The 25,365-nt window shown below is 35.9% G+C and overlaps 3 protein-coding genes and 1 long non-coding RNA gene across 4 annotated transcripts; 1 reads left to right on the top strand and 3 right to left on the bottom strand.

Annotated features, from left to right (window-relative positions):
* The first annotated feature begins 2,130 nt into the window (after positions 1-2,130).
* On the top strand, positions 2,131-5,106 carry LOC149399483 (uncharacterized). The gene is made up of 3 exons (XR_016296447.1): positions 2,131-2,521; positions 3,238-3,351; positions 4,789-5,106. It is a non-coding gene; the product is annotated as an uncharacterized LOC149399483 (long non-coding RNA).
* A 4,378-nt stretch (positions 5,107-9,484) lies between these two features.
* LOC149399482 (cysteine-rich receptor-like protein kinase 5) lies at positions 9,485-15,013 on the bottom strand. The gene is made up of 8 exons (XM_089611437.1): positions 14,331-15,013; positions 13,095-13,621; positions 12,012-12,158; positions 11,714-11,823; positions 10,865-11,075; positions 10,547-10,784; positions 9,967-10,117; positions 9,485-9,851 (listed from the first exon to the last, which is right to left on the bottom strand). The coding sequence occupies exons 1-8, from the start codon at positions 14,369-14,371 to the stop codon at positions 9,543-9,545; spliced, it is 1,734 nt and encodes a 577-aa protein (XP_089467563.1). The 5' UTR covers positions 14,372-15,013; the 3' UTR covers positions 9,485-9,542.
* Positions 15,014-15,781: 768 nt separating this feature from the next.
* LOC149399481 (cysteine-rich receptor-like protein kinase 10) lies at positions 15,782-19,025 on the bottom strand. The gene is made up of 6 exons (XM_089611250.1): positions 18,680-19,025; positions 18,005-18,114; positions 16,786-16,996; positions 16,477-16,714; positions 16,161-16,311; positions 15,782-16,078 (listed from the first exon to the last, which is right to left on the bottom strand). The coding sequence occupies exons 1-6, from the start codon at positions 18,813-18,815 to the stop codon at positions 15,782-15,784; spliced, it is 1,143 nt and encodes a 380-aa protein (XP_089467376.1). The 5' UTR covers positions 18,816-19,025.
* Positions 19,026-21,094: 2,069 nt separating this feature from the next.
* On the bottom strand, positions 21,095-24,956 carry LOC149399480 (cysteine-rich receptor-like protein kinase 25). The gene is made up of 7 exons (XM_089611251.1): positions 23,954-24,956; positions 23,290-23,439; positions 22,588-22,697; positions 22,288-22,498; positions 21,979-22,216; positions 21,652-21,802; positions 21,095-21,575 (listed from the first exon to the last, which is right to left on the bottom strand). The coding sequence occupies exons 1-7, from the start codon at positions 24,849-24,851 to the stop codon at positions 21,267-21,269; spliced, it is 2,067 nt and encodes a 688-aa protein (XP_089467377.1). The 5' UTR covers positions 24,852-24,956; the 3' UTR covers positions 21,095-21,266.
* Positions 24,957-25,365: the final 409 nt, after the last annotated feature.

The following is a 25,365-nucleotide window of genomic DNA, read 5'->3' as shown; positions in this document are numbered from 1 at the left end:
ACATCTTTTCGTTGAGTCTTTTGCCCCGAACGACATGCAGTCCTTGCAAACGGTCGCGTTGACGTGTCCGCCGCAGAGATAGCTTCCGTAGACCGTTGCGTTTCCATGGCCTGTGATCTTTTTGTAGAACTTGTGTCCTCGGCTTGCTTCCGAGGAGAGGTTGGAGAGAAGACTGTGGAGATTGGAGCGGTACACGGTTTTCGGAGAGAGTGTGGTCACGTTTGGGCAGGTGTGGTGTAGATAGGTAGGTTCGATAAAAGACTCGGTGAGGATCGCAAAGGAGGTTAGAACGGAGAGGATAACAGTTGTGTTACTGCTTAACCAAATCATTGGAAACTTGGAGAAAAGCTTCCGTTTGACCATTGGTGGCTGAATAATAATGAAGCACGCTTTGAAAAGTCTACCGAGGGACTCGGATAGTTACATCTTGTCTATTCTCATATTACTATCATCTTTGAAAAGTAAATTAGTCAGCAAGATATTTATTCACAGCAGTAGCCAAAATAAGTTAAAATGGAAAGATAAGATTATAATTGATCATAAAGCCAGGGAGGTTTTCTTAGAAAAGAGTTCTATTTTTTTTTTAATTTATGTTTTTTCTTGAATATTATAACGGGTGGCACATAAAAGGGCATTAAAAAAAAAACTGTAGCAATTGAGTTTGAGTAGGTTAATGATGATCTGCTATGAATTAATTGATGTTACAAAGAAAAATTCAAGTAATGAGCTGCTTTTCAATTAAGATTAGTGGGTCAATTGACATAAGAAGAAGAAGAAGAAACATGTCTGATGGTTACACTTTTAGCTGTAATAGTTGACTGTTTATGATAGCATGGCCCGGCAGTTTAGACTCGGTATTTGGAGAAAATAAATCAAAGAAAAAAAAAAGAATTGGTCCTGCAGTTAGACTCGAGCCATTGGTTGAGAATTGTATCGATAAAAATAAGTGATATCTTGTGATTTTTTTAGATGGTATTCAGTCTTTTCAGGAGTTGAAACTAGGGGTGGCAATTTGAGACCGTACACGAGACACGACACGGTTACGACACGGTGTAAATGAGTTTGAGTCGACCTAAAATGGATCTGGGTCCATCCGTGTCGAACACGATTAAATAACGGGTGAATACGACACGAACACGACAATCCATTGAGATCCAATTAGACACGAATATTAAATGGGTTGTTAATGGGTAAACACGATAAAGACCCATAATGACCCAATGGATTGTGTTTGAACTTCTCTTTTGTAGTAAAAATATTATGTTGGTGGCTTAGTTGATTATATGAAGTATTTTTTATTAATTACTTATTCTGACTAATTTGTTATTTAATTTGATTAAGAGAATTTCAATATTTTGAAGTAAACATGTCTATGGGCCTAAACCGATTCGCGTGTTCAAATGGGTTTAGTGGTCTAAATTGGTCTGTGGGTCTAAGTGGCTTCGTGGGTTACATAGTCTATTGAGACACGATTAATAAATGGGTTTTAGTGGGTTGAGTCTGGGTTTGACAAAAAAAATAGTGGGTCGTGTTTGAGTTTTACTCATAGACAAGATTAATAAATGGGTCGTGTAGTGTAATGTATAAACTTTTGTAAACGCTCTACTTGTGAATTTGAATAAATGGACGAGTTTTAATTCAAATTCTTGTTGCATATGAGACGTCCTTAAATTTTAAATATCTTGGAAAATGATAATATTTAAGGTCGATGAAATTTCGGAATGAAAATGTTCGAGTAATCCAATATTATTATTCGAAACATACTCGGAGATTTAAAAATCTCAAGAGTAGGAATGAATTCCGAAATCCCTTAAATATATTCAAGATAACGAGAAATAATAATAATTTTCTCGGTTATTTTTCAAGATTATTTTTAATTAATTAAGGACAGGATTGTGAGAGTTTATTTTGAAAGGACTTATATGCAATATTCTGAAGGACGAAAGTGAAAGAAAATGAGAAACAAGGGTTGAATTGAGAGAAACGTGGTGTGTCCTGATTGGTCCACGTATGCACGCGTGGCAAAGAGTGAGGGTGCCACATGGCCACTTCCTCCTTAAATCATTGCCACCTCACCATTCTCTCTCTCTTCTCTATCTTCTTCTTCTTCCTCACCCTTCACTCGGCCGAAACCCACACCAAGCAAACCAGGAAAAAAAAAAGAACTCTCTCTCGGCCGCTCCTCTGCTCGTCACCGAGCCATCATCACCGCCATCACCCTCGTTCTTCTCCTTCTCTTCTTCTTCTTCTCCTTCGCGCGCCATCACCCAGCACCGAGCTCCACCGCGCGCTCCGGCCCGAGGAAGCACAGCACCGCCGAGCCCCCGACGTCGCCACCGCCACCTCTCACTCGCCTTCCTCTCTCTCCCTCTCCTTCGCGCGTCACCGATCGCTGAGCCACCGCGCGCGCGTAGACCGAGGGACACACCGATGCCGCGAGCTCGCCGTGACCGCCGCCGAGGAAGTAGACGCCGGGAACACACAATCGAGCGACGAGGACACCGAATTCGTGAGAATTTCGGTAAGAACAAGCTAAACCCAATTGATTTTTCTGAGAAATTAGGGTTTGAAATTCTGAATTGGGGATTTCTGAATCCGAGTTGATTTCGGTTAAATTGATTGGTTTTTATCGTTCATTGAACTCGATTGATGTTGTTTGTAACCTGAATTTGAAGTTTTGATTCGGATTTCTGGGTATTGTTTGATTTTGGCCGAAAATGATGAACTAGGGTTTGATATTGGGGCTTTTTGATTCTGCGAGTTAATTGGTATTTCTGGATATATGAATTTGTTTGTTGTTAGTATCTGAGGCTGTGATGATGAATTTAAGACTCTGAATACTTGTTTGAGTGATTTCTTAACCGTGAGATTGTTTGGTTGGATTTGATGCTTGGTCGTGAGTAGTTTTTGGCCGTGAGAATGGAATTTGGCTGTGTAATTCTTAAGACTGATTTGAATTGTTGATGTTTTGATTGTGTTGAGGCTATGATGAATATCAGGATAAAATTGGATTGCATTGTTGCTTTGGCCGTGTGGTTGTTCATGGTCGTGTGACCTATTTTGATTGTGTGATTTATTTTGACTGAGTTGTGATGATAAAGTCTGAGCCTCGGTTTGAGTTTTGTGGTCGTTTCCGGTCAGTTGGATTTATGTTGAGTTCGCTTGATTGGGTTCGGGTTTTGAGTTATGTGATATCGGAATTTGATTTTAAGATGTTAACTCGTCGTTGGGTTCCAGGTTTGATTTACAGACATTGACGGACGGACGGGAACCAGACGAGTCGAGAGCGTTGAGATTAGCCTCTGAAGATCTCAAGTTGATAGAGTTATCGAAATAAAGCTCGATTAACTCGTGAGTTTTAAATCGCTTACAGCGTTTAAATACTCTTATATATGTACTCTCAGTATTTAAATAAATAATTTAGAATTATTTATTTAATAATGTTCATGAATTTAATTTAATTATTCCTTTGGAATTCTCGGTTATTTTTAATTTCGGATTATTTAATTTATTTAAGACTCGTGATTACTCGTTGAACATTATCTCGTATCACTCTCGATATGGGATACGCGAGTCTTGAATAAACCTCCGAAAAACCGGGGAATAATAAATTAAATTCTCGAATTCCGAACCGACTCTAATCCCGACAACGAACCCTATTATCTTTAAGTAAACTCGAATCCATTAACTAACAGATGTTCAACTCCGGATGCTAGTTCTCTCGACGTCTCGACAAGTGCCAAGTGTCTCGAAGAACGTGTGAAGCAAGACATCTTCAGGGATCGTCAAACTTTCTGTCGAACAATTCCGGGTAAGTGTGGAGACATAAGTCAACTACTTACCAAGGGTATAATCCTGCTTGTTTGTGCATTTGCTTGCTAGTAAACAAGAGTAGGCATAAGCCTAAAAATGAATAAACTCGAAAGTTAAGGCTTCGGCCACTCTTGCTTGAAAACTTAGCTCGGGTTCGCTCGTTAGGTTCAAACGCTAACTTGAACCAGCCTTGTTTGCTTTGTGTGTGGTTAGACTTCTCTTCTAACTCTAGGAAGTAGGTTAGAATCGAGAGGACGGAAGAGCGATAGACTCTCAAATTCAATCGAGAGTAGAGAGTTCGAAAGTCACATTTCGAGCTTTCAACTTAAAACACTAAACGAGCTTCAAAGGGAAACAATAACTTCTCTCGGGGTTTATCCCGTCACGCTCTTCCGTATATAAGTTTAACGTGTACGCTGCTAGCTGCAGTGTACCCAAACTTTAAACTCGTGTCGGTGGTACTCACAAGTCCCTGACTTGTGCTTGGCGGGCCATGTCGGTCCGTGCGCCGAGTACTCGAAGCAATGGGTGAAGGTCGCGCATCGCGAGCTCATTGCTTGCTGGAAGACTCACCGGAAGCTGCCTTGAGCACACCGGGGCGTAGTGGGTGATGGTCGCGGTTCGCGAGCTCACTATGCCAGAGACCAGTGGCGCTGACGTCATGATGAAGGAAGTACCACTAGTGGATCCCAGACATGTGTTAAAACTTAGATCAGTTGACGACTGCTGCTCGAAGTTGAAAACTGGTCTCTAGTCGGACCGGAGGTTATAGCAGTGAAGAGTGTATAACCTTGCGGGACGGCTAGTATTCTAGGATGCGCGCTCATTAGTCACTTTTAGGTGATAGCTGCATCCTGCATTCTTGTTTGCTTGTTCGCACGTCATATGCTTTGCATTAGCTGCTTTTCTTTCATAGGCTAGACTCCCGCTTGCTGAGTCTTTCGACTCATAGTTTTATGTCCCTTGGTAATGTAGATAAGGGCAAGGCGGCAATGTAGACGACCGAGAAGGAAACTGAGACGGAACGCGTATCTCTTGACCTACGGGCTATGAGTTCTGGCTCGGGAAGTAGACCTCTATATATATAATGTTTTGAATAATATCGACTCTTCCTTAAATAATATCCCGTGTATATATGTAAAGTCGGGAGCTTCTATGTACATATATATGTATGTATAAGGGTCGATATACGACTTCTAGTTCTAAAAGAAAAACGAAAAATTTCCCGAGATTTCCGATAACCACTTTTGTTGTAAACGTTTCCGCACTTTTAATAATATCGTATTTCGTATATTATATGTTTTGTAAATTATGTATTTACTTTAAATGTTTTGTTTACATTATATTATCCATATATGATATGCTCCCGCTACGTGATGTTGGTTCCGTCGAGTCGCGGCTTGCGGGCGAGGTGACGACGCTCGCGGGTCGTGACATGTAGGGTCTGTCAAAAAATACATGAAAACGAATAAGACATTAGAGTTAATTTCTGAATATTAAGTACTCAGGGTACATACTAATTGTGACATATGTGATCGACTTTATAGCCGATGGTAAGATGGTCGTATTTAACAAAGCCGGAGGAAATCTATGATATTTTCCCATATGTGATCGACTTTATAGTATTTTGTTGTAAAGAGTTTCCGATATATATAGTTAAAGAAAAGATAAACTATTGCACGGCGACACGGCGGCAAGAAGAGCATGAGTTACGAGAGAGCAGCCAGGCAACGAGGCAGCGGCGGTGGAAGAGATGGGAGCAGTGGGCGCGGACGACGTGCTTGCGAGTGCCCAAGAATGTCTCCCAGCAAATGGCGCACGTTTCGTCGACGGGGAGGGGCTTGACACGCACGCGCTGGAGCTGGGCATGCATCGACGAATTGTACGCGCTGGGCTCACTGATTTCTGTCTCCAAAAACTCGTCTCCGCCGGGGCGGTACGGCCCAATGATCCACACCTCGAAATAGAGTACCCTCTCGCTCGGGAGCTGCAGCACGGCGTCGCCCACGCAGTCGCGCACCCACGCCCCCATCGGGGCCAGCAGCGAACATCTCGGCCACCGTCGAGAAGTCGAAACTCTGGCGCTCACCCACTTGCTCCCGCCTGTACAGACCTTTCACATGCGTCCTCTCCGCACCCCGCACGTAGTTCATGTACTTGCCCGTCATCGCCAAGTATTCCTTCCCGTCTTCCGCCACTACCGCCTCCGCCTCCCCATCCCCAATGCGCGCCGCCCTTTTTCTCGCCACCGCAGAAACGCAGTACCTCTCACCCTCGATCCAGTTTTCGTTAATGCCTCCGTCGTTGAATAGCTTGTACACTATATGCCTTGGTTCTTCCATTCTCTGCTAACTATCGCTCCCTTTTTCTTTTTCTTTTTTTTATCCTTTCCTTAACCACGTACGTAATGTGAGATATAGCATACTTTTGATTAATTTCTTGTAAATAACCAAGTAAACTTATTAACAGATTAATAAAAGACTTATTTAACACAATCAAACATATATTTTAGGTAGTTAATAGGCTGCCACGTAGGCAAGTTGGTTATTTACAAAGTATTTACCAAAGCTTGGCTAATTTACAATTCGTATAGTTTAGGTGGCTTACGTAGCCAATTTTTTGTTTTATTTAAGCTTAAGTTTCGTGATCATGTTCTCACGAAAAACTGCTAAATCATGTAATAACATTGTCTAGGGTTTAGGGTGGTCTGGATATCAATAAATTTCACAATCTTGTTATCATGAAATCCCAAAATTTTGGACAATATAATACAAGTCACTATTTCATGATCTCATTAAGATATTTTTTTTAAAAATTTAAGCACCACTCGTCACAAGGCTGAAACCATCACTTTTATTCGAATCAATTCGTACTGGTCGAATTTTAAAAGACAAAAAAAAAAAAATCAATTTCGTGAGCGTTGTGACCATGAAATCTCTGTTGCGTGATGATGTGGTCAATAAATATGCAGAATATGTGACGACAATGGTCACAAAATCGTGATAGCTTGGTCACGAAACACCAAAATTTCTCGACCTTTGACATTAATATATTTTAACATTAGCACAAGAGTAAACCAAGATTCAATATATTATATATATTTAAACCATACATTTTTATGTTTAAAGTTTTGAACTCTGTATTCAACTTTGTTTATGGTTTACATGTTCCTTTTGCAAGAAAAATTATTTCAAATAACTGTATATAGTAAAAAAAGAAGAAGTTATTTTTCATCGAAGAGGGAAATGGAAGGAAAATAAATGGATGGATTGTATCTTTCCCAAAACTTGATTGATATGTTAAGAGGAAAGATTAAAATTCATCCACTTGTTGTTTGGTATAAATAATAAAGAAAAAAACATGACTATTTTTTATTATACTAATGACATTAATAACTCTTTTATTATATGAGATCAAATTGTGTAATTTATCCAAAAATAATTTGAACAATTTAATATATATATTAATATTTATATATTATAAAATATGTGAGTAAAATAACTGTATTGTCTACATATAAAATATATAATCAAGGTACATAAATAAAAGTATATAACATTAATTTTAAAATTATGTTTAATTTTTACTCATTTTTGTTTCACATCCAAAATAATTTAAAAAATAAATTGTGTATAAAATAATTTTTTTTTTTTGAAGGCAGCAGTGAGGATTGAACCCACGACCTCCACACATGAGGTAGTGTGGAATTACCACTAGGCTATCCTAGGTACCACGTGTATAAAATAATAATAAATATTATAAATGTAATTTTCATAAATAAAATGCTATGGATTTCTACAATCCTTCCAAAATGGAGAGGAAAGTTTTTTGGTGGGTCCCACGGAAACAAATTATTCCCTCCATCTTTTTCTCTTCGTACCAAAAGGAAATGTATAATCCATCACTCCAAATCCCTCCAACTTAATCCATCCCTACAATAATCTCTCGTACCAAACAAAGCCTTAAATACCGTTGAATAAATAATAAAAAGTTGGGTCCTTTTCAGAAGGTCCCCTTTTTCAGAATGACATAAACCTATCGTTATTTGACCGGGAAATCAAAATAGGCAAAGTCGGATTCCTAGTTCTTAGTTAATATATAAACCTTGTACCCTAAAAAAAAAAAAAAAAAAAAAAGAAGAAGAAGAAAGAAGCTGCGAAGCGAAGAGTTAATTGATTGAGATATTAAAAATGGGCCGAGGTACGAAGAAGAGAAGGATGAGTGGGAATGAAGAAGGGAATCATCATTGATATTGAACATGATTCCAGATCATGGCGGTCAGTAGTAAGCTCGCCGGAGTACTCGTCGCCGTCGTCGTACACAAAATTGGTAGACTTCAGATTCATGGCCAGCAAGATTGTGCCGCAGATTTAGTGTCGTACAGCTACTCCGACACTTTCATGTTTCCTGTTCGTATTTCTTCATCCTGTAATTGGGACCTTTATTTTTTTATGCCATCACACCTTCTATGAAGCCAGTGTGCTCTGCTTAGCATGCTTATAATCAGAATGTCAGATATGTATTATACACATATATATTGTTTTATGGAATTCAGCTCTTTGCATTGTGCTTATTTTATCACACTTGCAAATATTTCAGGGACAAAAAAGCTTCTCACTTGACAGAAAAGTGGTGGTTTACAGTTTATGGTATGAAATATAAATGCTCTTTCAAGTCGCTAATTTCAACATTTGACGCTTGTAAGCTTTCCCTCTTAGATCTTTTATGGAATCACAACTGATGGATACAGATGCACAACTTTGGAATCTCATATCAGAGAAAATATTTCCAACTTCAGGTATGAAACTCAAGAGAGACTATCATCCAGTGCTCATCAATCATCATAATATTGTTATCCACTTTGAAGAGAAAAGAGGAGGCCTAAAACTGAATTTTGTGTTCTACTGAAGTTTAGAACTAGTCTGCTGAAAGTACCAAAATTATCTGATAGCACTTGGTGAACACAACACTTTTGGTGCACTGTAAAACACTTTCCTCTGATAGCACTTGGTGACAGATTTTCTAAATGGCTACTATTGGAATTTGTCGGTGAAATTATATTTCCCCTTATTGTCATCAAATGATTTTTTATTTTTTCTCTTATTAAAGTTGGTTGTTTTCTTAAACCTTCTTATTGAAATTTTGTGGCGTGTTTATAGTGGATTAAACTTGAAAGCCACACATTTTTAGAAAGGTACTTGGTGGTCTTAGATCTATGAAACTTTTCATGAACACACTTTTGAAACATTTCATTAAATTGTGTATTTAATGACATGTATGTTATTGAATAATGTATTTGATGATATTCATATCATAGAACACTAAATTTAATGACATATTTGTCACTAGAAACTATCTTTTATGACAAACATTTGCTCCTATTCAAAATCACATAATGCTAATTTCAGGTTATGTTGATCGCCTAAAACGCTAATGATCGCAGACGAAGAAAAATCAGGTGCATATTAGTGAACAGGTTCTTCAATTTCTATCACTATTAATATTGGTGTTTTATTGTTATTTATGCTTATTGACTACTCAATCTTTGTAGTGGTATCTATAAACAGCACACTTCATAGTCAATAATATTCATCCAATTCTAAACTCTTATGTAATAATAATTAAAAAAGAAGAAGCATTAAAAATAATAAATTTTTTCTAGTTCTAATTATTTGGCATAACATATATTGATGTAAAAGTGAAAAAAAGCAGATTTATTCAATCCAAGCTCACCGAGGACTAAAAATAGAAATTGTTATGCTATTTTCGGACATGTCACAACAAGCGAATTCCTTAAAATGATGATCATTACTAAGTTTTCCGACAGAGAAAGCTGGTCGTTCTGGTGCTGGAAGACTAATAATTTCTGTTGTCAGCATAAGAATCACGGATGACATGGTTGGCCTATCACACCCATCTTCTTGAACGCAAAGTAATCCGATATGGACATATCTTATGAATTCATTTTGTTGAAATGAATCTTTCAGATATGGATCCATTAAATCCAAACAACGTCCTTCATTCCATAGTTGCCAAGCCTACATTTTCATATAAATATTGTCACAGGGAATGCAAGTAAAACTAATATAATACCAAACATTGATTTGAGTCATTTGACTAACTTGAGTATTTGATTATAGGTTATGAACTCACATGTGCAAGAAGGCTAGGTGCTAATTTCGTGAGATGAAATCCAGAGTTCTTTTTACCACTGAGTATTTCAAGCAAAATTACGCCAAAACTAAACACATCCGACTTCACAGAATATAATCCTTCCATAGCGTATTCTGGGGCCATGTAACCGCTGTTCCAAAATTTAACGACTCAATTATTTCCATAAAGTATATATTAATCATAGAAAAAACAATTTGTATACCTTATTCCTATTTGTCTTAGTGAAATAAGACGTTATCAAAGCTAATGAACTAATAAAAAACAAAAAAACTAAGCTAAACTAATGACATTAGAGTTAATTTTTGAATATTAAGTACTCAGGGTACATACTAATTGTGACATATGTGATCGACTTTAAAGCCGATGGTAAGATGGTCGTATTTAACAAAGCCGGAGGAAATCTATGATATTTTCCCTTTTAACTACTATAACTTAAATGCACTAATTGCATTCCATTTGAATATCAAATTTTTTTTTTAATCCTTAATCACTCGTTGGTACTCCAGATATGTTTTTCCAAATATAGAACAAAATATTTAATTATATTTAAATTACTCACTAAGTACCGACGATTTGCTTGGTGTTCCCTTGTGCTTCATCGATATTAACCATTTTAGCCATACCAAAATCTGATATTTTTGGTACCATATCTTCATCTAACAAGACGTTACTCGCTTTAAGGTCGCGGTGTATAACCCTAAGTCGAGAATCTTCATGAAGATACATGATTCCTCGAGCGATGCCTATTATAATCTTACAACGAGTATGCCAATCCATCAATCTTCGCTTTTCAAAATCTGCATACAAAAATATATTTAATAACGGATCAAGATATATTTGATGCCATCATGCCAAATAATCAAATGACGGCGTGTACCAAAGAGAACGTAGTCGAGGCCTTTATTGGGCACAAATTCATACACAAGAAGTGTTTCCCCTTTTTCCAAGCAAAACCCTAAGAGCCTCACTAAGTTTCTGTGTTGTAGCTTGGCCACTAAGGCAACCTCATTTTTGAATTCTTTCGCACCTTGTCCTGAACTTTTTGATAGTCTCTTTACTGCTATTTCTTGTCCTCCTGGAAGTACCCCCTTAGAAAAAAAAGAGATTTGTAATAGTAGTCTTAGCGAAATAAACCCATCATACTGATCACCATAATCACAATTTTTATCTTTTATTGTGTTTAATTTGATTCACTTTTACGTAAAGGTTATTGAGACGAGTTTTGTATCTTAGCCAAATGCTAGGATAATTAGTTTTTGCAAGTCGATCATAATTATTCTACACCCTCGATAAAATGCAACAATCATATGCTGTATTTACAAACTTTTATAATTGAATTCTAAGTTTCAAAGTCCCTAAAATTACCGGTAACTTTTAAAATAAAAAATTACCAAAAACTCATGTCTTGTGTATTAGCAAAATGTTACAATGTAAATTATGTTTAGAGTTGATCATAAATATTATATGCAGCTCAATAAAATATCATAATCATATCTTGTATATTCACACAATATTTAATTATTTATGGATATGTTGATATTTTTATGCAAAGCTTATCTAGTCTACAAATAACTAATTATGCTAAAAAGTCAAGAAAATTTAATATTGATATTTTTGGAAGGATTCGAGAATCTATATGATCACTTGAAAATAATAACATCAAGGTAGTTAAATTTTGCATAATGATTAGCTGGAAAGTAGAGAGTTTCATGATTTATATATATACCTTGTACACTTTACCGAATCCTCCTTCACCAAGCTTATTTTCCTTAGAGAAGTTCTTACACGCAATTTGTATGGTGGCCAAATTGAATTGCAAGGACTCTAATTCAGTATCTGTTACAACAAACAATAAGCCCAGTCATTTAATAGACTGTATATTATGAAATTAATAAAGGGATAGTGATGGTCTTCAAAATAAGCCCAGTCCTTTAATAGACTATAGGGTGAAGTACATTGCTAATATACAAGGCAAATGAATGAGTTATCTCCATTAAATAGAGGTGAAGTTTAGATTCATTTACCCTTATCTCGTTGAAGAATATTGCAGTCCTTAACTTTAGATTTTTTCCGCATGAACAGAAATGAGCACGCCCCAAAAGCAAAACAAACCAGCAATCCGGCTATTGTAATTTTAGCAATCAATGCTCTTGACATTCCATTGGTATTTTCTACACAGTGAAGTTTAAATTTATAGTAAGATCATAATTTTTGTTATTGATACCGCTACCCATCGAAATTAGCACCTCCAAATATTAAATAGAGTAAACTACAAAATAATACCCTTAGTTTTGATTTTTATTTTTTTGGTAAAATAAAATCCTATGATCACTTTTTAATGGGACAATTAGGTCAGCAACTTAATAAATCAACATTTTTTAAAAAAATAGTCAAAATTTTATTTTATTTTACTTCGGTTTGGTGAACTATTTTATTAATAAAATGAAACTTTGATTAAAATTTTAAAAGAAGAAAAAAAAATAAGGACGGACTAGTTGATAATTGTACTAATAATATTACATCCAAATCCAATGTTGGAGCGATAGAAAATAAAAAGTTTATATATATATATAATTATGAGTTTTTATACAATATGTAAACATAATAGTCTACAGTAGTCATATATATATTTATGAGTTTATACATAATAGTTTTTAATACTATATATATATATATATATATGGACTGTGAGTTAATTTAATGAAGTGTAGTAAAATAAAAACGTTAAAGAACATAAACGATAGTAAAATTAAAGAATAAAAACGTGAGACGTGGCACGTGACCAAGTCAAATAAAAAAAAATCCTGATAAGAGGACATATAGTCAAAATCTCTACACGCAGTAGTCAAGGGTACACAAGACATGCAAAATATGGGCCACAGACCCGGAAAAGAACAGTCGCCGAGGCATCTCTTGATTTATTTTTTTCTTCATTGATTTTCAATTTTTAATAGCAATAAATCAATAAAATCATACCCCAAAAAAGAAAAAAAAAATTTAATGAAAGTTATTTTTTCTCGCAAAATTTTCATAACTACTTCAAAACACAATATATATTATATACTTGTTTTTGACGAGGGAAAGAAACATCAAGTTATTCTAGTGACCTGGGGGCGGCGGAAAATCCGGGGCAGACGGCTTTGGAATTAGAGGCGGCGATGACGGTGGCGGTAGAGAAGAATTCCAGACATAAGTGTTTGAAATTGGCGGCGGCGGTGGAAAGATACGCGAGGGATTTGACTCCGACTTGCCATAAAACGGATATAACTCAAACCTAACATTACAACTCGGAAACAAAACCCTACCTCCAAGTCTACCTACGCGGTACATGAACAGATTTTCCACCGCGACGCCGAGACACTTAGTGCAAGCCCCGCCGGACAGATCTTGCATGCACTGCATGAGGCTGAACACGGTTCCAAAGCCATGGAACGTCGTATTCTTTGTCAGGAAATCCTTAGCCCCGTCCTCCACTTCCATCAGCGACTCGTCCATCACTTCCTTGAGCTGTTTTCCGAACTCTTCCAGCGTCGTTACGTTCTCAGTGTTGTTATTCCACATGTATACTCTAGGGTTATAGCTCGCTGTGTCGAAGAACAACCGCTTTGAGTAGCGCAACATGCACTCCTCGTACCTAAAGATGAGCATTTTGACCGCTCAAAATTAACCGTACATTTTAACCAGTTAAAATTAGCTGATTGGTTAATTCTAACCGTGGTCTTTTGGTCAAATTAACCAAACAATAGGTTTTAACTTATAAAAAAATTAGGTAGATAGTCAATTAAAACGTTTGAAATTGCTAAATAGTCAACGTTTCGTAAATCGTAGGTAAATAGTCGTAAAGATGATGTGGCCTAATAGATGGAAGTGACCATTTACCTAAGATTTACACAGGGCCGGCTCAAACTCACCGGGGACTCTAGGTGATTCAATATTTTAGGGCCCTATAATACTAATAAAAATTTAAATTTTCAAGGTAAAAAATGTAAATTTTTTAGAAAATTGGCCAAAAGTGTAAATTTTTAAGGTAAAAAAATGTAAATTTTCTTAATAATAGGCAAAAAGTGTAAAATAATTTTTTTTTGGGCCCAACTCAATTGGGGGCCCAAGGCTCAAACCTTGACCGCCTTAGGTCAACGTTGACTATTTAGCAGTGTCAAACCGTAAATATGACTATTTACTTAATGGAGCCTTAACTTATTATTTCATAATTAACCATACTTAATCAACTACCAAGAAAATAAAATATTGAAAATATTCATTAATTGGTCAACCGTTTCTAAATAGTGGACTGTTAAGCGTTCAGAATAATTAAAAATTAAAATCAACTTTTTAAGTCGTACCACACCACCAGCTCAGTCTGAACCGGGCATCTTTTGATCATGTCTTGAATCGCGAATGCCACGCAGTCCTTGCAGACGGCGGAGCTGACGTCTCCGCGGCAAAGATAGCTCCCGTACACCTTTCTGTCGCCATAGCCTGTGGTCTATCTGCAGAACTCATCTCCTCGGCTTGCTTCCGACGATAGTTTGGAGAGAAGCTTATTAAGGTTGGATTGGTATACACTTTCTGGAGCGAATGTGGTCACGTTTGGGCAGAAATGGGATACGTACGTAGGTTCGCTAAAAGACGGAGTGAAAATCGCAAAGCTGAAAAAGGTCAGAACGGAGAGGATAAGTACAGTCTTGCTGCTTAACCAAGTCATATCATTGGTAGCCGAGAGAAAATTTCAGTTTGTTTATTGATATAATGTCGATAAAATAATGCAGAGAGAGGGAGAGTATACAATACAGCTGAATAATAATGACGCACTTTTGAAAAGTCTTGGTAAACCCCAAAGGATACGCACAACGGTCTATATCATATTAATACAATCTTTGGAAGTCTATTTTGTGGAAAAATGGAAATATATTCGGCAATAATTAATTTCTTATTATTTAACGAGATAAATGATCAATGTATTGTAAACCAATATTATAAGCTTTCAAAGAAGTTTTCGAATTCTAATTTTTTATGTTTTCTCTCAACGAGGTATCATTTAGGCAAGAACATGGTCACTGATGGATTGTCTACTATTTATTTTTTACTAAATAGTGTTGCTAGAAGAGCTCTTTTCTTTTGAGGACTGTGTCTTTTCCCTCCTTAATGATGTATTGGCCGATATGACCAGGCATTGCAGGCAATGAAAAGTCTCTAAGACTAGTACTGTTTTCCATTTTTTTAAATTTTTTTTTTATGTCCGTCTAAGTAAGATATACCACGTCATCACCTTTTTATGTTATCATATCAGGAGACCTACGATCTGGATTCAACGGTTAGAATTGTAGTATTCATAGTCAACTCACGTTGGTTAAGAATTGTGCTGTTGGCCTATTGAAAATTATTAGGATTAAATATTAATGTTTAGTATAAGAGAGTTTCAAGTTATTAGTCAGTGGGTATATTTGAGTAATGACTCGTGAATTTATGCATCTTGAAACAATATCTCCAATGTGATTCTAAAAGGTATATTTGGTTTTCCTTTTTGGGTTTATTTCCAGTTAGATGACCATGTATTGTTCTCCATGGAGGTATTTCGACAGCTTTTTGATAGAAGAAAAAACTCGAGCTTTCTTGCTTGAACAACCCTTGCGTTTTTCTCTCTTTTCTATATCACTCTACATCACATATGTTGACGAACAAGTGGACACAATTTGAAAAATGAAACAAGTTTATGACAATGTTATGTATAAGAAAATTAATTGAAACACTGTAAAATAAAATTTCAGTCCAAGGTAACACCTTACGCAAATCCTCATCGAGGACTAAAGGTAGAAACTGTCAAACCATTGTCTGATACCTCAGCAACAGCAGAGTCTTTATTTCCAAGTTTTCCGACAGAGAAAGCTGGTCGTTCGGGTACCGGAAGACTAATGGTGTCTGTAGTCAACATAAGAACCACAAACGACATGGTTGGCCTATTATACCCATCTTCCTGAACGCAAAGTAATCCGATATGAACATATCTTATGAACTCATTTGGTTGGAACGAGTCTCTCAGAGATAGATCCATTAAATCCAAACAACGTCCTTCATTCCATAGTTGCCAAGCCTAAATTGTCAAGAAAATAAGAGTAAACTAATAAGATATAAGTCTGTTAACTTATATATATATATCTAGGCAAAAATCTTACATATGCAAGAAGGCTGGGTGCTAATTTTGTGAGATGAAATCCGGAGTTCTTTTTACCACTCAGGATTTCAAGCAAAATAACGCCAAAACTAAACGCATCTGACTTCACCGAATATAATCCCTCCATTGCGTATTCTGGGGCCATGTAACCGCTGTACCAAAATTAAATGATTCAATTACTAATTTCTATCAATTTAAATGAATATAGAAAAAACCAATTAAAAATGCATCTTTCTTTTAATCTTTATTTACTCGTTGGTAATACAGAAATGTAGTGCGAAATTTCATACCGAAGAATTTATCAAATTAATACTTACTAAGTACCGACGATTCTCTTGGTGTTCCCTTGGATTTCATCAATATTAACCATTTTAGCCATACCAAAATCTGATATTTTTGGTTGCATATCTCCATCTAACAAGACATTACTCGCTTTAAGGTCGCGGTGTATAACCCTAAGTCGAGAATCTTCATGAAGATACATGATTCCTCGAGCGATGCCAATTATTATCTTACAACGAGTTTGCCAATCCATTAATCTTTGCTTTTCAACATCTGTCACAGAAAAATATATTTAATAAAGGATCAAGATATAATTGATGCCAAACAAGTAAATGAAGGCATACCAAAAAGAATGTAGTCGAGGCTTTGATTGGGTACAAATTCATAGATAAGAAGTGTTTCCCCTTCTTTCAAGCAAAACCCTAAAAGCCTCACTAAGTTTCTGTGTTGTAGCTTGGCCACCAAGGCAACTACATTTTTGAATTCTTTTTCACCTTGTCCAGAACTTTTTGATAGTCTCTTTACTGCTATTTCCTGACCATCTGCAAGTACCCCCTGGAAAAAAAAAAGACATAATGGTTGGTAGCGTTTATATTTTATAATATCAATAGTTGGTAAGTCTCCATCAAATATCACAATAATCTATTGTTTGACGGTAAGATAGGGACTGATATTAGAAGAAACTATATCAAAAGTGAACTAGTGAAATGGCTATCCTCAATTAAAATTATAGTCAAATTATTCAAAAACTTACAGAAATAGCTCAACGTATGCTCATGTCTCCATTATATGGAGTATGCGGCATACCTTAATTTTGGCTACTTTCTTAATTTTTTAGATAATTTGGTTAGAATTTTAACATAGGGGTTTTGAATAAACTATATGTCTAACTCCTCTTTAATATTATTGTATTAACAGTTAAATTAAATATAGGTTTATTTTAAAAGTATGACTATTTGGTAGTGTCCTCCCATTATTCAATACGAGTTATTTATTTCAAAAGTATGACAACAAATCTCATTAAAAACAGTTTTTTCATGACATTTTATCATCAAATATCTTTTTCATGACATTTGATGTCTTACTTTTGAAATAAATTACTCGTATTAAATAACGAAAAAAACACTAACAAAAAAACTCATATCGATCACCGGAATCACACATACTTCCCAAAGCCCTAAACTCTAAGTTAACACACTTTTGGAACTGAATCCTTAGATTTAGAGACTAAATTACTCTTAATTTTTTCATATATCTATATCTATGAAAAACAGAGTAATTATATATATATATATATATATATATATATATATATACATTTATTATGCTATTCTATTTTGATGTAAATCTTATTTAATCTATGAGTAATTATGCTAAAAAAAGTTAATTCAATTTTAGTATTAATATTTAGTAAGAACTCAAGAATCTCTTTTGATCGAATTGTAAATATAAGATATAAATATAGCATGCAGTAAAACACAGAATATGTTTCTTATAATATCAAGGTAATAAATCTTGCAGTATGATTAACTAGATTATCACAGTTCCATGATTTATGCCTACCTTGTACACTTCACCAAATCCTCCTTCGCCAAGCTTGTTCTCTATAGAGAAGTTTCTAGTGGCAATTTGTATAGTTTCCAAATTGAATTTCAACGACTCTATTCCGGTATCTGTAACAACAAAGATATAACTCTTAAAGACCTTGTATTCTTTTTTCCCCTAGTTACCGTTGTTAAACCCAAAATTTAAATAGGTCAAAGTGTCAAACTCAATAACTCAAGTTAAAATGATGACTCAAAAGACCCAATGAACTAAATGCCATTGATCAAATCTTTTAAAGAGACCAAGCCCCAGAATCCAATATTTCCATAATATTAAAGCTCCAATTTACTAATAAAAATAAAATAAAATAAATAAAAACTCCCATCTTAATAATTATTTTATCATTAAAATAATTTTACATTTACAGAGAACTTTATTTTAACAAAGAAGTCATTATAAGCAGTGACGGAGCCAGAAAAGTCCATCAGGGGGGGCTAATTTGAAAAAAAAAATTCAGGAGGGGCTTGATTATAAAAAAATTATAAAAATTGGGCCAAAAGTATAAATTTTCTAGGGAAAAAAATGTAATTTTTTTTTAAAATGGTCAAAAAGTGCAAAAATTTTTTTTTGAGGGGGGGCTTAAGCCCCCCCTGGGCCTTAGCTGGCTCCGTCACTGATTATAAGATTCCTTACCGTTTTCTCGATGAAGAATACTGTGGTACTTCTTAACCAGTGGTAATTTAGGGTAGAAATGATATGAGCATATCCCAAAAGCAAAACAAATAAGCAATCCAGCAATTGTAATGCCAACAATGGCTGCTTTCGACATTCCATTGGTCTTTCCTACATAACGAAGTTTAAACTTGCAGTAAGATCACATTTTTTTTTATGGATTTTTTGTATGAACTAGTCATTTCAAACTTAGTGTTTAGCAACATAGTCAAGTTTTCATAAATTAGTGTATTTTAGCAACTTATAATGTAAAAATACTAATATACCTTTAATTATTTTAAAAAAAATTAATCTAAATTTCCAAAGTTTTAATCTACGGTACTTTCTGTATTAATCCACTATTCGATAAACCAGAAAAAAAAAAAGATGTCAAAAAAATTAATCATACTTTCAAAATATTTATTCCACTCTTCGATAAACTAAAATTAAGAAAAAAAAAGAAGAAGATGTCACAAAATTTAATCATATTTTCCAAAAATTTAATTCATTGTTAAAAAAGTGTCAAAAAATTCATTCCTGCTTTCCAAAAATTTAATCAACTGCTCGATAAATCAGAAGAAGCAAAAAAAGAAGAAGAAAGTGACGGTGGTGTTGAGAATCTGGATCTAGATCTGAAGCAGACGAATGTTGATCTCCACCATCAGCTCCGATCCACGCCATTCTTCGCCTCCTCCGACGATTTGCTCTCCGCCGTCCATGTGTACTTCTGATCCTCGGAACTGTCGTGGCTCTTGATCCTCGTGAGCCGCGATTCAAGCTCGTTCCAAACTCGGTCGCTAAGCTTGTCGAAGACCACGATTCCAACTCGCTCGGCTTGCGGTGTGAAAGTTTTCGCTCGACGTGGATCAGACTGTCTAAGAGCTCAAGATTGACTCTGAGTTCATTGAAGAAGGAAGAGAATGACATGGATTTGGAGACGAATGGTATAACACAAGGGTATTTTTAGAATTTTTTAAATTTTGGGCTAATTTACTTCAACTTTGAAAACTTTCGTTATTTTGCCAAAACCAAACTTGAAAAAGACTAGATAGCCGTTTCACCCTAAAGTTTTTTTATTGATACCGTTAATCATCAAAATTACCACCCCAAAACTATATTAAATATCTAAGCACAATAGGCTATATGCATGTGTCTTGTTTAGATGAAGATCATTAAAGCGTGCGTTGAAATAAAAAAAAAAAAAAGAAGAAGAAAGAAGAAGACATTGAACTCTGACACTACTTTAGCACTCTATAAAAAGATTCTTTCTCACGAGTCAAATCTATCTGTGGCCACTGACGGTTGTGCTAAGCTTTTTCTCGACTCGGTGATATACTAATATCTATCCATACCCATCACATTCTTCTCAACCGACTCTTGTTCAAAATTGTCTTTTAATTGCTATCATGGGCACGTGCTTCCCTTGTTTTTTAATTTTCCAGAACAATAAATAAATAAAATCATGAATATTTATATCTAATTTGTTTTCACACAAAATTTTGCGCAACTTCAAAACACAATCTAAAATTTAATCAAGCCTTCAAAGAGAACTATCCAGTTGTTCTACTGACCCGGGGGAGGCGGCGGCGGCGGTGGTGGTGGAAGTATAGCCGAGGGATTAGAAGACTCGTCATAAAAGAGGTAGAACTCATACCTAACGTTACAGCTCGGAAACAAGACTCTACCACCCAGTTTTCCTGCACAACATATTGATAGATTGCCAACAGCATGGCCGAGACACGCCGTGCAATCGCCGCCGGAGAGATCGGGAGTGCACTGCATGAGACTGTATAAGGTTTGCAAGCCGGTAAATTCGATGGATCATTTAGGCAAGAACATGGTCACTGATGGATTGTCTACTTTTTATTTTTTACTAAATAGTGTTGCTAGAAGAGCTCTTTTCTTTTGAGGACTCTGTGTTTTCCCTCCTTAATGATGTATTGGCCGATATGCGCAAGCAATGAAAGTCTCTTAAGACTAGTACTGTTTTCCATTTTTTTAATTTTTTAATTTTTATGTCCGTCTAAGTAAGATATACCACGTCATCGCCTTTTTATGTTATCATATCAGGAGACCTACGATCTGGATTCAACGGTTAGAATTGTAGTATTCATAGTCAACTCACGTTGGTTAAGAATTGTGCTGTTGGCCTATTGAAAATTATTAGGATTAAATATTAATGTTTAGTATAAGAGAGTTTCAAGTTAGTCAGTGGGTATATTTGAATAATGACTCGTGAATTTATGCATCTTGAAACAATATCTCCAATGTGATTCTAAAAGGTGTATTTGGTTTTCCTTTTTGGGTTTATTTCCAGTTAGATGACTATGTATTGTTCTCCATGGAGGTATTTCGAGTGCTTTTTGATAGAAGAAAAAACTCGAACTTTCTTGCTTGAACAACCCTTGCGTTTTTCTCTCTTTTCTATATCACTCTACATCACATATGTTGACGAACAAGTGGACACAATTTGAAAAATAAAACAAGTTTATGACAATGTTGTGTATAAGAAAATCAATTAAAACACTAAAATAAAATTTCAGTCCAAGGTAACACCTTACGTAAATCCTCATCGAGGACTAAAGGTAGAAACCGTCAAACCATTGTCTGAGACCTCAGCACAAGCAGAGTCTTGAAGATGGTGATTATTTCCAAGTTTTCCGACAGAGAAAGCTGGTCGTTCGGGTACCGAAAGACTAATGGTGTCTGTAGTCAACATAAGAACCGCAAACGACATGGTTGGCCTATTATACCCATCTTCCTGAACGCAAAGTAATCCGATATGAACATATCTTATGAACTCATTTGGTTGGAACGAGTCTATCAGAGATAGATCCATTAAATCCAAACAACGTCCTTCATTCCATAGTTGCCAAGCCTAAATTGTCAAGAATATAAGAGTAAACTAATAAGATATAAGTCTGTTAACTTGTATATCTAGGCAATAAACTTACATATGCAAGAAGGCTGGGTGCTAATTTTGTGAGATGAAATCCGGAGTTCTTTTTACCACTGAGGATTTCAAGCAAAATTACGCCAAAACTAAATGCATCTGACTTCACCGAATATAATCCCTCCATCGCGTATTCTGGGGCCATGTAACCGCTGTACCAAAATTAAATGATTCAATTACTAATTTCTATCAATTTAAATGAATATAGAAAAAATCAATTAAGATTTGCATCAAAATGCATCTTTCTTTTAATCTTTATTTACTCGTTGGTAATACAGATATGTAGTGCGAAATTTCATACCGAAGATTTTATCAAATTAATACTTACTAAGTACCGACGATTCTCTTGGTGTTCCCTTGGATTTCATCAATGTTAACCATTTTAGCCATACCAAAATCTGATATTTTTGGTTGCATATCTTCATCTAACAAGACATTACTCGCTTTAAGGTCGCGGTGTATAACCCTAAGACGAGAATCTTCATGAAGATACATGATTCCTCGAGCGATGCCAATTATTATCTTACAACGAGTTTGCCAATCCATTAATCTTTGCTTTTCAACATCTGTCACAGAAAAATATATTTAATAAAGGATCAAGATATAATTGATGCCAAACAACTAAATGAAGGCATACCGAAGAGAATGTAGTCGAGGCTTTTGTTGGGCACAAATTCGTAGATAAGAAGTGTTTCCCCTTCTTCCAAGCAAAACCCTAAAAGCCTCACTAAGTTTCTGTGTTGTAGCTTGGCCACCAAGGCAACTTCATTTTTGAATTCTTTTTCACCTTGTCCAGAACTTTTTGATAGTCTCTTTACTGCTATTTCCTGACCTTCTGCAAGTACCCCCTTAGAAAAAAAAAAAAAAAGACATATCAAGGTAATAAATCTTGCAGTATGATTAACTAGATTATCACTGTTCCATGATTTATGCCTACCTTGTACACTTCACCAAATCCTCCTTCGCCAAGCTTGTTCTCTATAGAGAAGTTTCTAGTGGCAATTTGTATAGTTTCCAAATTGAATTTCAACGACTCTATTCCGGTATCTGTAACAACAAAGATATAACTCTTAAAGACCTTATATTCTTTTTTCCCCTAGTTACCGTTGTTAAACCCAAAATTTAAATAGGTCAAACTCAATAACTCAAGTTATGTTAATATGATGACTCAAAAGACCCAATGAACTAAATGCCATTGATCAAATCTCTTAAAAGAGACCAAGCCCCACAATCCAATATTTCCATTACATTAAAACTCCAATTTACTAATAAAAAATAAAATAAAATAAAAACTCCCATCATAATAAGTTTACAAAAAATTAGGTAAATAGTCAACAAAAACGTTTGAAATTGTTATGTAGTCAACGTTTCGTAAATTTTAGGTAAATAGCCATAAAAGTGACGTAACCTAATAAATGAAAATGCTACTTACCTAAGGCTTAAGTCTGTAAATATATGAAAGTGTTTATTTATCTAAGATTTACGAAAATTGACTATTTAACAATGTCAAACTGTAAATATGACTATTTACCTAATGGACCATTATTTTACATTTACAGAGAACTTTATTTAAGCAAAGAAGTAATTACAAGACTGGAGTCAAAGACTCAATATTTTAGCTGAAGTTAAGATTCCTTACCGTTTTCTCGATGAAGAATACTGTGGTACTTCTTAACTCGTTGTATTTTAGGGTAGAAATGATATGCGCATATCCCAAAAGCAAAACAAATCAGCAATCCACCTATTGTAATGCCAACAATCGCTGCTTTCGACATTCCATTGGTCTTTCCTACATAACGAAGTTTAAACTTGCAGTAAGATCACATTTTTTTTATTGATACCGTTAATCATCAAAATTACCACTCCAAAAATATATTAAATATATAAGCACACAATAAGCTATATGCATGTGTCTTGTTTAGATGAAGATCAATAAACCGTGTGCTGATGAAGTGAAAGGAAAAAAAAAGGAGAATTTGAACTCTGACACTACTCTAAAAAAAGATTCTTTCTCACGAGTCAGATCTCTCTGTGGCCACTGACGGTTGTGCTAAGCTTTCTAATATACTTATATCTATCCATACCCATCACATTCTTCTCAACCGACTCTTGTTCAAAATTGTCTTTTAATTGCTATTATGGGCACGTGCTTCCCTTGTTTTTTAATTTTACAGAACAATAAATAAATGAAATCATGAATATTTATATCTAATTTATTTTCACACAAAATTTTGCGTAACTTCAAAACACAATCTAGAATTTAATCAAGCCTTCAAAGAGAACTATCCAGTTGTTCTACTGACCTGGGGGAGGCGGTGGCGGTAGAGAACTCGGGGTAGAAGATCTGGAGATTGGCGGCGGCGGTGGCTGTGGCGGTAGAGAACTCGGGGTAGAAGATCTGGAGATTGGCGGTGGCGGCGGCGGTGGTGGAAGTATAGCCGATGGATTAGAAGACTCTGCTGGGACGTCATAAAACGGGTAGAACTCATACCTAACGTTACAGCTCGGAAACAAGACTCTACCACCCAGTTTTCCTGCACAACATATTGATAGCTTGCCAACGGCTTGGCCGAGACACGCCGTGCAATCTCCGCCAGACAGATCGGGAGTGCACTGCATGAGGCTGTATATGGTTTGAAAGCCGGTAAATTCGATCTCTTTGGTCAGGAAACGCTTGGCCGCATTCTCCACTTCCCTGGACGACTCATTCATCAGTCTCTCCAACAGCTTTCGGAACTCTTCCTTTTCAACTACATCAGACGTATTAAGCATCGCGACTCTGGGTCTATAGCTCGCGGTGTCGAAGTATGACCGGTTTGAGTAGCGCAGCAGGCACTCGTCGTACCACACCACCATCTCGGCCTCGACCGGGCATCTTTCTGTTGCGTCTTTTGTCGCAAACGCAACACAGTCCTCACAAACGGTGGCGTTGACGTCTCCGCGGCAAAGATAGCTTCCATAGACCGCTGCGTTTCCACCGCCTGTGGTATTTTTGTAGAACTCCTCTCCTTGGCTTGCTGCCGATGAGAGGCTGGAGAGAAGATTAGCGAGATTGGAGTGGTACTCGCTTTTTGGAGCGAAAGTGGTCGTGTTTGGGCAGACATGGTATATATAGGATGGGTCGCTAAAAGACTGAGTGAGAATCGCAAAGGAGGTCAGAAGAATGGAGAGGATAACAGTCTTGCTGCTTAACCAAGTCATGATATCATTGGTAGCCGAGAGGAAATTTCAGTTTGTTTATTGAAAACACGTACAATCCGAGATGTACATACAGAGCGAAGGTAACTGATTAATAATGAAGCACTTTGAAAAGTCTCGCTAGACCATGGACTCTGAAAAATACACCAGTCTATATCATTTGACAGTAAGACTTTACTTCTGAGGAAAAAAATGGCAATAGTTAGCAGCAACAATACTTTTCTAATAATATATAATGTATGCATCGTAATTAATTCCAAATTATCTTCCGAGAAATTATATACTTGTTGAATTAATGAATTCATAGGAGTCGCCATAATAAGATAAAAAAGGAAATAAGAGATAATTGCGAGTTGCGACTACGTCCGAATGCGTTTTGAACCTGTAAAGTATAAAGCCAAGACGTATTCACACAGATTTTAATGTTTTCTTGAATATTACAACGAGTGACACTGGCACATAAGTATCTCAATCTAAAAAAGAGTCGTATATAAAAAAAAATAAAAAAAAATAAAAA

Source organism: Urtica dioica, chromosome 4, assembly GCF_054948205.1.
Source record: "Urtica dioica subsp. dioica isolate 48M chromosome 4, U.dioica_male_clone48M_v1_H2, whole genome shotgun sequence".
Lineage (NCBI taxonomy): Eukaryota > Viridiplantae > Streptophyta > Magnoliopsida > Rosales > Urticaceae > Urtica > Urtica dioica.
Note: the sequence above shows the minus strand (reverse complement) of the source record. Positions and strands in the feature narration are given on the sequence as shown.

Bases quoted from the DNA above. Each gene is read 5' to 3' on its own strand.
- LOC149399482 (XM_089611437.1), bottom strand. From the start codon at position 14,371: ATGATCAAAAGATGCCCGGTTCAGACTGAGCTGGTGGTGTG. The intron at 10,118-10,546 runs GTGAGTAATTTA...ATTTTGGAACAG, and splicing joins AAGCAAATCGTCGGTACTTA to CGGTTACATGGCCCCAGAAT. The intron at 9,852-9,966 runs GTGAGTTCATAA...ATGAAAATGTAG, and splicing joins CACCTAGCCTTCTTGCACAT to GCTTGGCAACTATGGAATGA.
- LOC149399481 (XM_089611250.1), bottom strand. From the start codon at position 18,815: ATGTCGAAAGCAGCCATTGTTGGCATTACAATTGCTGGATTGCTTATT. The intron at 18,115-18,679 runs GTAAGGAATCTT...TTGTTGTTACAG, and splicing joins TATTCTTCATCGAGAAAACG to ATACCGGAATAGAGTCGTTG. The intron at 16,997-18,004 runs GTAGGCATAAAT...TTTTTTTTCCAG, and splicing joins GATTTGGTGAAGTGTACAAG to GGGGTACTTGCAGATGGTCA.
- LOC149399480 (XM_089611251.1), bottom strand. From the start codon at position 24,851: ATGACTTGGTTAAGCAGCAAGACTGTTATCCTCTCCATTCTTCTGACC. The intron at 23,440-23,953 runs GTCAGTAGAACA...TTCGTTATGTAG, and splicing joins ACCGCCACCGCCTCCCCCAG to GAAAGACCAATGGAATGTCG. The intron at 21,803-21,978 runs GTAAGTATTAAT...ATTTTGGTACAG, and splicing joins AAGAGAATCGTCGGTACTTA to CGGTTACATGGCCCCAGAAT.